The following is an 11,671-nucleotide window of genomic DNA, read 5'->3' as shown; positions in this document are numbered from 1 at the left end:
CCCCCCCCGAGGTCCACAAGTTTAGCCCCTACCTCCCACCTTACTTGATGAGACCTGTTTCCCTCGTCAAAGCTCTCGCATAGAAATTCCCTCATAAGCTTCTCCAAAGTTTTGCTAACCAACACTGGGATCCTAAACAAGGATTGAAAGTAGGTCAGAATGCAGTTTAAGACGGGCTAATAAGAGTGAGCCTGTCCCCTTTAGATAAAAAACTCCTCTTCGAAGAAGCTAGACATTTCTGAATCTTAACAACAAGAGGGTTCCAAAAAGATAAATTGTGAAGATTGTGACCAAGGGGGAGACCTAAATAAGAACAAGGAAACCAACCTCACCCAATATTCACCGAATCACAGTTGATGCCTAGAATCAAACTCTTTCCTTTGTTTATCTTTAAGCCAGAAATAGACTAAAAGGAATGACAAGGAAAAAAAAAAAAAACAGTTTGGATTCACAAAAGCTTCCTCCCTACTCGAACAAAGGAAGTAAACCAGCAAAAGATGAGTCCATGAAAGCTTATCCCTCCCTACCAAAAAGCCATCCTGAATGTTGCCTCCCTCCACAGAAACGACTCTGTGCATATCATCTAACACAAGAAGGAATAAGAGGATGGAGGTAGAGGGTTATCTTGACACAGTCCTCCAGTATGAATTCTAACCCAGTGGTTTGAAGTCCTTAATCCTCTTTGCCCCTTCCTTTGGAAAAAGACTAACAAAAATTCAATGGAAGGGCTATCCAAAATATCTATTTCATTGATCCTCTTTCACACAATCCCAATTATCTTGAAAAAAAAAGCTATAGTAAATTGCTTCTTATCCTACCCATTTTAAATTTGTTTATGGTTGGTTTAGAATCTTTAATCAATCAGTTGGGTTTGAATGAATTTTTTAATTGAGGTATGTGAAGTTCACATGGATTTTTCTTTTTTAAATTAGTTGAACTGTGACTTTTGCTAGACACGTTCTTAAATACTTAAAGTTCTAGAAAATGATAGGATTGCTTTAATTGGATACTCATACCTGGTGGAAAGAAAATTTCGGCCAAATATTGCTGCTTGCTAAATCAAATAGTTGGCATACCTATTAAATCTCTTCTCTTGGAAGCGTTTCTATTGGAGTCTAACCAATTGTATGTTCCTGCATAATTTATTAAATCCTATATGAAAAGTTGTTGAATCTTGAATGAAAAAGACTGAGTCAATTTTTTAATTTTTTAATTTTTTATGAATACCAAGGTGGGAGGTGCTATGTTGAAGTTTTGATTTGATCGTTTCTTGACTGTACTGTTTAAACACACAATAGATAGTTGAGGATAATAATTTTGAAGACTTCTGAGTTACTTTTATTTACTTTGACAGCTGCTCGTACAAAGAACTACAGTGGTGCTGAAATTGAAGGGGTTGTAAAAAGTGCAGTATCATACGCATTGAATAGACAATTAAGTCTTGATGACCTCACAAAGCCAGTTGATGAAGAGAGCATTAAGGTTACTATGAATGACTTTCTAAATGCAGTCCAAGAAATCGTTCCTGCTTTCGGTGCTTCAACAGACGACCTTGAAAGATGCAGGTTACTTTACAAATTGTCTTTCGTTATTATATTCTTTGAAATCAATGTAATTTGTCCATAAATAAATAATTACAAGAGAAGATGGCGAATCCCTTGGGTAGAATACAGGAAGTTTGTGAAAGAAATTATGCATCTTGAATACTTTAAGGGATAAGACCAAATCTCAAAAGTTTAACATTTTTTCTGTTAACCTGAACATAATTTAACTAGTTTAGACATTACAACTCCAACCAATAGGTCAGTAGCTTGAATTCCCATCCCACAGTGTGTTTAATTAAATAAAAAAAGAAATCGAACAATAAAATTTTGTTCCAAATACTTCTGAAATTGTCAGACTATTTGATAAGACACCTAGTTCCTTCCCACAAAATTACCCACCATTGGTAGCACATATGGTGGGGGAAAAAAAATCTTCAATGGAAAATTTATAACTATTTGGGATCTTTAGCCACAACTTAATTGAGTTGTTTTTTTAGCTCTCCTTTCGTAGGAAGGGGACTTCTTGGTCTCCTTGGCCTTTTGGTTTTTCTTTAACGAAAGTCTCTGTTTCTCATTCAAATGGACGCAGACACACTACTTATCCTGAAGTTGAAACTGAACATTTCCAAAATGTCGTCTTTTTTGGAATTACCAAGTGGATACTAAATTGATAAAGAAGTTCAAAGCAAAATTGCATAAAAGGAAAAGATGAGAAAACTATTCTTATTCTTCTACCAAAGATACATAAATATATGAAAGAGAACATGAAAGCCTTTCTTTTTGATCACTCAAGTACTTTCTTCATTGTAAATTGGAGGTTAGTTCTATTGTTATTTGTGGTTTCCAGTTATAAGCTTCAGGTGTTCACGTTGAATTTCTCATGTAGGATGGTATCTATTATGAGTTAGTCCTGCTTGATTTTTGCACAAGTATACAGTGCATCAATCTAGAAACTCTAATTATGGGTCTTGTATTGTTCATACTCTTGCGTAATGGTATTGACATTATTTTTCATAATTGTCACCTGAGACCTGGATAGATCCCTTTACTGGCACCTTACAGTTCACATTGAGATTTTCCGATCGCTCATATTTGATAGTTGGGGGGAAGATCTCAACCATTTGTTTTCAGAAGTAATTGATAGGACATGAATATTTGAGTAAATTATGCGCAGTCAAATACTTTTGTGGTAGTTTAACATCTGCTTGTTGCATTTAAATGAATGATTGTTGTATTTGACTTTTTTGTATTTGATAAGGGAGAATTAATTCCATTACTTCTGTGTCTCTTTCTTTTTTCATTTCTGGGAGGAGCGACGACCTCTTGTATTGCTAATATGTTTTTCTAAGTTATTTAGAACCCTTAAACCTTGTTGGATTCTTTTATAAAAAAATTTAAATATTAGTCCTTAATATACTATGTTAATTGAATTGTAGGCTTAATGGAATAGTTGAGTGTGGTGGACGACATAAACACATTTACGAAAGAGCGATGCTACTTGTAGAGCAAGTTAAAGTGAGCAAGGGAAGTCCTCTCGTCACTTGTCTTCTTGAAGGCCCAAGTGGCAGGTATGCTTTATCGAACCTCGTAATTATTCATTCATTTATTTTTCTGTAATATAATTTTTTTAGTGTATACAAGTTCTATTTTTAATTTTGGCTGAAAGACCTTACCTATCTACAGTGGCAAAACTGCAATGGCAGCCACAGTTGGTATCCGCAGTGAGTTTCCTTATGTCAAAATTGTAAGTTATTATTTTCAAATATGTTGAGTTTTCCATTCCTTGTGCATGCATTTACATCCTTCTGTTCTGTCTCATTACCTGATTTTCGGTTAATTATAATTTATTTATTTATTTGATGATTAGATATCAGCTGAATCGATGATTGGCCTTCTTGAGAGCACCAAATGCGCACAGATTGTCAAGGTTCGACAGTGTTTCTAGGGCTGTTAGCTTGTTACTCACCTTACTGTTATTGAACAAAGTTTAAACTGAAGCAAACTTATGTCTGCCCGATAGTTGTAGTCTGTTCGATGTTGTATGACAGTTATGTTGAATTGTTGGCTAATCGCCTGCACAATTTTTCTCGAAAGGACTTATATGATGTTTCACTGTTTGATAGGTTTTTGAGGATGCATACAAGTCTCCATTGAGCATTATCATTCTCGATGACATTGAAAGGTGACTTATGCTGATTCTAACAATCATCTCTCTACATTTCCCTCCTAGTGATTAACTTATTAGTATCCTCGCCATTGAGTCCTTATATTAAAGTGCCTTATTACAGATTACTGGAATATGTTGCCATTGGTCCTCGTTTTTCAAATTTGATGTCTCAAGCACTGATGGTTCTTCTCAAACGTCTTCCTCCCAAGGTTTCTGTCAACTCTCTGCATCTGAAGTTTTTAATTCACAACTATTTCATTTTCATTGGAATACAATATTGGTGGTACGTAGATATCCTGAAGCTGGGAGGTAAAGTTAATATTTCATGTGAATACAAATGTACAAATCGCCTTAAGGTTTTGACTTTTCATCCGCGGGAGTCTTTTATAACATTACTGATAGTTACTAACCGATTTATCATTTGAATTACATTTCCAGGGTAAAAAGCTTCTTGTAATTGGAACAACTAGTGAAGTGGGCTTTTTAGATTCAGTTGGTATTTGTGATGCTTTCTCAGTCACTTACCATGTTCCGACATTGAAAGCGGATGATGCAAAGAAGGTAAGTTTTGAGTTCTCTTGCACCCTTTTTGTTTCTTTTCAGATTTGCAGCCATTTTTTTTAAATATACTCGTAGTATTAAAGACAGTTGCTGTACCATGTGGCATGAATTACTATTTTGCGGTTCAGGTTAGTTCTCAGAAGCTTTTACTTACCTATAATCAAGAAAAACTGTGCGACAAAAGACTGAAAGTTGCTAGTTGTGCGTGTGCCTATTGGAGAAATATTGATTGAAATATTAGTTTAAGTATACTTCGCTTTCTAAGTCTGGAAAGAATGAAATCATACGCAGGTTCCTTTTCTTTGGATTGAATTTTTTAGATTTGTATTAAACTCTTAATGCTCTCTGTTTCATCTTATCATAGGTGATGCAACAACTGAACGTTTTTGCTGACGATGACGTGGATGCTGCTGCAGAGGCTGTCGGTGATGTATGTTCTTCTTTGATAGTTATTTACGTCCAGTTTGATAACCAATTGGTTTTTTAAAACTGTGCTTGTTTTTATCATCATTTCTGTGCAATGGTTTTCATCTTCTAAAGAAAACATTTTTCATTTTTAGCCAAATTTCAAATTTCAAAAACTATTTTTTTTAAAAAAAAACTACTTTTTTTTTAGTCTTCAAAACTTGAATTGATTAGAAAACATAGGTAAATGGTAGATAACAAAACAAAGAAACCTATTGGTACATAACAAAACAAAGAAACCTATTGGTGCAAGTAGCATTTATAAACTTAATTTAAAAAAAAAAAAAATCAAATAGTTATCAAATGAGACTCTATTTTTAGAAAGTTGGATGGGTTACTAACTGGTATTTTGTTTAGTTCCGTTGAAGAACTGTTTGTGTGTGTATATATATATATATGTGGCTAGGACTTACTATACATTTTTTTTTTATGAACAAAAGGAATACAGCAAACAAGTTTTACCTTTTTTTTTCTTAAAGAAGTATATTTTAGAAATGGAAAAACAGACAATGAATAAAATATATTGTATCCTCAAATCAAGGATTCAAGCTTTAAGAAATAGTATTAAGCTTCAGGGCCCAATAATGAGTGATTTAATACAGCATTTGAGTAAAAGTGGAACTGGTTCCATTATCCCCCCTTGATTGTTGTGAGAATGAGATCCTTGGGTTTGATTAGTTCTTTGAGAAAAGTCTAATAGTTCCATATTCTCTTTCCATCGCTGAGTGAATTGTTGTCAAATTCTTAATCGATGCAAAATAAATCTCCTGTGAATACTGGAAATAATTGAATGGATATTATATCAATGGAAATCATCATTTTATGACACCTTTTTAACTCGAGCCTTTACTCTGCCTTAGATGCCCATCAAGAAACTGTACATGTTAATTGAGATGGCTGCTCAAGGTGAGCGTGGTGGAGGAGCAGAAGCCATCTATTCTGGTGCTCAGAAGATCAAGATCTCTCACTTTTTCGATTGCCTCCAGGACATTGTTCGGTACTAGATTTTGATTCTTTTATTTGTTTTTGCACCTTATAATTATAACCCGTTTTTTGGTATCGTGCGATGGGGCTTTGATTTCTGTTTGATCCCATAAGTTTGAACTCCATGGTTGACGATGGCCGGCTGGCTGTTTCTTGAAATTGTGTAAGATGATGAACTCTACTCCATAGAATGAAGAGTTGAACGATTGGGACTAAGCATTGACCTAAATCATTTTCTTGCTCAATCAAAACGCTGATTGTAACAACTGAGTGTATTATTATTACTATTATTTTTAGACGATGAATTGGAGGAGTTACTGTGCTGGATTCTTTGGAAAATACTTGCATTGTTTGTTCATCTCATATTCGAATGCTTTCCAGAATTATTAGGAAATTGATAGGTTTCAGCTTGCCGTGGGAAATATCTGAAGCTTCTCATTCTCTATTATGAAGTTTATTGTTATTATTTCTTGTCTTATTTCTTTTTAAACACGTCTACCAAATCGAGTCGAGTTTTAATCCATCTTTTGTCTTTCCAGGAATATCAAATAATGTGCAATAGTATTTGCTCATACATTCTTTTCAATGAGTCACATTTTGTTTCAACGAGTATCACATTTTGTGAAGATGTTTGGACACTCTTGATATCCTTTTACAGTGCACCACATAAATTTGGACCCATGAAAATCATCAGCAATCTACAAGTGATAACTTTGAGTGTTGAATAATGCTATTGATGTACATGATAACATTCAACCTCATCATTTCAAAGTCATGTCAAATAATCAACTAATGGAGCAAAATAAACATCCATGTCATTTTGTAGTTGTTTAGGCTTAAATATGAATGTGTTTAATATAGAAAATTCAGCTTCATAAACAATGAGGTGGGTAGATTGAATGTCACCAACAATAACCAAACAACAACTATATCTACTACTAATATTACCGCGTAAAGAAAATACAGATTTATAGATTCTTATAACGATTGAGGCTTTGAATCATGGATTGCCATGTGACTGTGGGTAAAAAGGGCTATAAATTTTGTTAATTCTGTAAAACGAAGGCATTAGAAAATTGAAATCAAACATAAAGAGTAAACGGTCAAAAAGGTTTAAAAGTTCAAAATAGTTCCATGGAGTCAAAGACAAAACAATTTACAAAATAACATGAGTTTTGAGAAAGTGACATTAAAATACACGTGCCCTATAGCCACATGACTCCGCTCCCATAATCGAATAGTGCCTAACACTCTATCTTTAAACAAAAAATAGCAGAAATGAACACAAAATACTTAATAAGCACTTGTAGACTCTCATCAAACCTTCTCCTATTCAATGTTTCTTAAGCGATGTGCCCAGTCGGGATCCTAGGCTTAGCCAATTCCATGGCTCAGATTCATTTTTGGTCGTCTCAGACTCATAAGGTTCATATACACTACTTACTCCTACTCCAAGGATGTAAGTCACCCATCAGAGTGCATTCGGGTTTCAGGGTGCACTTAGCCTCTCATTGCCTACTTATCATGGTGCACATGTTATCATCATGCTTATTGTACAAGTCAGGGTGCCCTCGTACGTCTCGAGCTCTAGGAAAGTCTAACAGGCATGAAGGAGTTGTTGCTCACTATCAAGTGACCCATTAATCTCCCTATATCTCTAGGGTATCTGATACTGAGCACTAGCCAGAAACTTTCCTAACCAACGAGGTATGTTCAATCATAATAGTATTTAAATCAATCAGAGTCAAATTATGGAAGTCCTTGTTATATAAAACCTGAGGTTTTTCCTTATTTAGCTTTACACGTTTGATTGAATACCTTCCTTTGACCCTTTGACAAACACGTCGAATGAATTACCAAATTTTTAGATGGCCAAAGTGGCACAGATTTAGTTGGCCGGCCATTTTTAGGATAGGTTAGATGTTTAAATAGGTGAATCTGTTCAGAAAGATCTCGTCACCTCCATTTTAAGCAAAGTCAAAATTACAATTCTCTCTCACTTTTATTTTTTGCATTTTTATTTTCTTCCAACAACTTCCCGTCAAACGATTTCCTCTCACCGAAAAGATTTCACTTGCAGATTATCCTTGCCAATTGTCGAAAAAAAACAAGTGGTATCAGAGCCCGGTTGAAGTCATCGGTGGTATATCATTGCGGAGGAGCCAACTTTATAAATAGTCAAGTTGAATAGCTCAAGTGGTTAGAGCGTTGACCTAACAACACACAGGTCTCAGGTTAAAGTAGAAGAAAATGTAAAGAGCGAAAATATCGTGGGGTCCATCTTGGGCAGGCTCACTCACTCCTCCACGCCGCCATCGTGTGTTGGCATCTCCATCGCCGCCATAAAGAGGTCGACTCCGTGATGACGGGCGTCGAGTTGTCGTTGAGCGAGTGATCAAGGAGACGACGACCGCCACCGTTCAGCACGCTGTCGAGCCAGAGGAAGGAGAAATGATCGAGTACCGGGAGGATCGGCGGCGAAGATCCGAAAAGGGAGAAGGCCGAGAAGGCCCATGTGGCTCAATTCGAGGAGACGAGCTTTGCGAGACGGTGAAATTCGACGACAGCTCTATCGTCGAGATCAAAGGGCGCGGCACCATCTTGTTCATCAGCAAGGGAGGCGAACACCGCAAGCTAACCGACGTCTACTTCATCTCGAGGCTCAAGGCTAACCTTGTTAGCCTAGGTCAACTCGATGAGGCCGGCGGCTTCATTTCCATCGAGGCGGGCTAATCAAAATCTGCGATGATCGACAACGGTTGCTCACGCGAGTTCAGCGCACGACAAACCTTCTTTACATCCTGGAATTGGAGATAGAACAATCCGTCAACCTCTCGGCCAAGACTGAAGAGCTATCTTGGAGGTGGCACGCAAGGTACGGACACTTTTGAACTTTCCTTCTCTAGGAAAACTACACAAGGAGGGGGCACTTTTGAACTTTCCTTCTCTAGGAAAACTACACAAGGAGGGGGCACTTTTGAACTTTCCTACTCTAGAAAAACTACACAAGTAGGAGATGGTGCACGGTTTGCCAGCAATCAAAGGCGTGAACAAGCTGTGCGACGGGTGCCTCATGGGCAAATAGAGGCGCACCCCCTTTTCATCTCGGACGTCCTATCGCGCCGATGAGTCGTTGGAGCTTGTACACGGCGATATTTGTGGGCCCATCAAGCCAGCGACCCCAGGCGGTAAGACCCTCTTCCTCCTATTGGTCGATGATAAAAGCCGCTTCATGTGGCTGATCCTGCTGCAAGCGAAAAGTGAGGCGGTCAAGCGCGATCGGAGGCCGAATGCGAGAGAAAGATACGAGTGCTGCACACAGACCGAGGCGGAGAATTCACCTCAACAAGTTTTGGTAAGTACTGTGATGAGTTCGGTATACAACGGCAACTAACGACACCCTACTCCCCCCAGCAGAACGGAGTGGTGGAACGCCAAAATTAGACCATCGTCGGGACAACAAGGTCTTTGCTGATGACGGCGGGGATGCCTGGGAGATTTTGGGGAGAGGCAGTAATGACGACCGTCTATCTCCTCAATCGGTCGCCATCGCAAAGCCTCGACGGGAAGACGCCATAAGAGGCCTGGTACAACAAAAAGGCAGCTGTACATCACTTCCGAGTTTTCGGCTGCGTCACATACATGAAGGTAGCGCGTCCCCACCTCGCCAAGCTCGATCCTAAGGGGCTGAAGGTCGTCTTCATGGCTATGAACTCGGGAGCAAGGCCTACAGACTCTATGATCCTGTAGGGGGCGAGCTCACGTGTCTCGCGACGTCATATTCGACGAAAGCACCTTCTGACAGTTGAATGAAGTGATCGAGGTAGACCAACCCCAATCAATTCACGGTGGAGTACCTCATCACCAAGCCGGAAGAAGGAGGAGCCCAACACTAGGAACCGTCACCGTCGCCAACAGGTGCACCCCCTGAACTAGTGGAATTCGCAACACCACGGACTGCAGATTCGATGCTGGATGCCGATCACGATGATGATCTGGTGGCTAGGTACCAGAGGTTGGATGACCTAGTGGGAGGAGGTGAACCACCTGGACTGGCAGCGCGCGAGCTCGAAGAAGTGGCCGAACTGCATGCCATCAGTGCAGATGAACCGAACACCTTCGCCGAAGCAGAAAGGAACTCGTGCTGGCTGAAGGCAATGCAGGAGGAGATGACATCCATCACCGAGAACCAGACGTGGAGTCTGGAGGATATGCCGTCGGGACACCGAGCCATAGGGCTCAAATGGGTCTTCAAACTGAAGTGCAACGAAAAGGGAGAAGTTGTGAAGCATAAGGGCCGTCTGGTGGTGAAGGGCTACATCCAGAAGCAAGGAGTGGACTTCGAAGAGGTATTTGCGCTAGTGGCAAGGTTAGAATCCGTCCGCCTTTTGCTGGCAATTACGGCACATTGCTCTTGGGAGGTCCACCATATGGACGTGAAGTCCGCTTTTCTTAACGAAGAGCTGAAGGAGACCGTCTACGTCCGACAACCACCTAGCTTCCTGGACAATGACAATCCGGGTAAGGTACTACGCCTGCACAAGGCACTCTATGGGCTTCGGCAAGCACCACGAGCCTGGAAAGCGAAGCTCGACAGTACCCTACTGTCACTAAAGTTCAAGCGTTGTGCCTCTGAGCATGGCATGTACACGCACGGCCATGAAGAGTAGCGACTGATCGTGGGAGTGTACGTTGATGACCTCATAATCATTGGAGGCGACATGGAATTCCTCGAAAGATTCAAGAGGGAGATGTCAAAGAACTTCAAGAAAAGCGATCTCGGCGTACTCAGCTACTACCTCGGCATCGAAGTGCAACATTGTACTGCTGGCATCACCATCTGTCAAAGTGCGTACGCAAAGAAGCTGTTGGATACTGTTGGGCTAGCAGACAGTAATCCTACAAGGACGCCAATGGAGGCTCGACTCCAGTTGAGGAAGGATGGCACTACGACGGCAGTCGACTCCACCAATTACCGCAACATTGTTGGGAGTCTGCGCTATCTGGTAAACAGTCGCCCTGATCTTGCTTATTTCGTTGGATATGTGAATAGGTTTATGGAAGCACCTAGGGACGCATCTAGTGGCTGTAAAGCACATCCTACGCTATGTAGCCAGAACCAGAGGCTGGGGTGTAAGATACTGCGCCGGGAGAGGAAAGGAGAAGCTTAAGCTGGTCGGCTACAGTGATAGTGACATGGCCGGTGACGTTGATGATCGTAAGAGCACTAGCGGGATGATTTAATTCCTCTCAGGCGGCGCGATCTGCTGGCAATCAACTAAGCAAAAGGTAGTTGCTTTATCTTCTTGCTAAGTAGAGTACATTGCCGCTTCGATGGCAGCAACACAGAAGGTCTGGCTTGCGCGACTGATAGAAGAATTCATCGGAAAAGAAGGCGATCCACCAATGCTTTATGTAGACAACAAAGCTACGATCTCCCTGATCAAAAATTCGATTTTGCACGACCGAAGCAAGCATATAAAGATCAGGTTCCATTACATTCGGGAGTGTATTGATCGGAGACTTATCAAGATTGACTTCATCTGAACAGAGGAACAACTTGGAGACATTTTCACCAAGTGTCTGGCACGAGTAAAATTTGAGGAACTTCGTTCAAAGATCGGAGTTCAAATAATAAGGTAGATATACCACAGGTTGTAGGAGGAAATTGTTAGATAAAACGTGAAATTTTTCCTTATTTAGCTTTACACATTTTCATTAGTTGATTGAATACCTTCTTTGACCATTTGACAAACACTTCGAATGGATTACCAAATTTTTTAGATGGCCATTTTGTAGGAAGTGGCAGATTTTCCACTAGCCATTTTTAGGATAGGTTAGATATTTAAATAGGTGAATATGTTCATAAAGATCTCATCACCCCCATTTTAAGCAAAGTCAAAATTGCAATTCTCTTTGTTATTTTTCGCATTTTTATTTTCTTCCAACA

At 39.7% G+C, this 11,671-nt stretch overlaps 1 protein-coding gene across 1 annotated transcript in view; it reads left to right on the top strand.

Annotated features, from left to right (window-relative positions):
• Positions 1 to 6,084, top strand: part of LOC111432603 (vesicle-fusing ATPase-like) — a 12,739-nt gene extending 6,655 nt beyond the window's left edge. The window contains exons 13-21 of the mRNA XM_023069543.1: positions 1,355 to 1,565; positions 2,981 to 3,112; positions 3,228 to 3,288; positions 3,412 to 3,471; positions 3,668 to 3,726; positions 3,833 to 3,920; positions 4,150 to 4,272; positions 4,637 to 4,702; positions 5,598 to 6,084. Of these exons, the coding sequence (XP_022925311.1) occupies positions 1,355 to 1,565; positions 2,981 to 3,112; positions 3,228 to 3,288; positions 3,412 to 3,471; positions 3,668 to 3,726; positions 3,833 to 3,920; positions 4,150 to 4,272; positions 4,637 to 4,702; positions 5,598 to 5,741 (944 nt within the window). The 3' untranslated portion in view covers positions 5,742 to 6,084. The remainder of the gene's footprint in view (positions 1 to 1,354; positions 1,566 to 2,980; positions 3,113 to 3,227; positions 3,289 to 3,411; positions 3,472 to 3,667; positions 3,727 to 3,832; positions 3,921 to 4,149; positions 4,273 to 4,636; positions 4,703 to 5,597) is intronic.
• The last annotated feature ends 5,587 nt before the right edge of the window (positions 6,085 to 11,671 follow it).

This window comes from Cucurbita moschata, unplaced genomic scaffold (assembly GCF_002738365.1).
Source record: "Cucurbita moschata cultivar Rifu unplaced genomic scaffold, Cmos_1.0 Cmo_Scf00039, whole genome shotgun sequence".
Classification (NCBI taxonomy): Eukaryota; Viridiplantae; Streptophyta; class Magnoliopsida; order Cucurbitales; family Cucurbitaceae; genus Cucurbita; species Cucurbita moschata.
The sequence above is the reverse complement of the archived record's forward strand: the minus strand, read 5'-3'. Positions and strand labels throughout refer to the sequence as shown.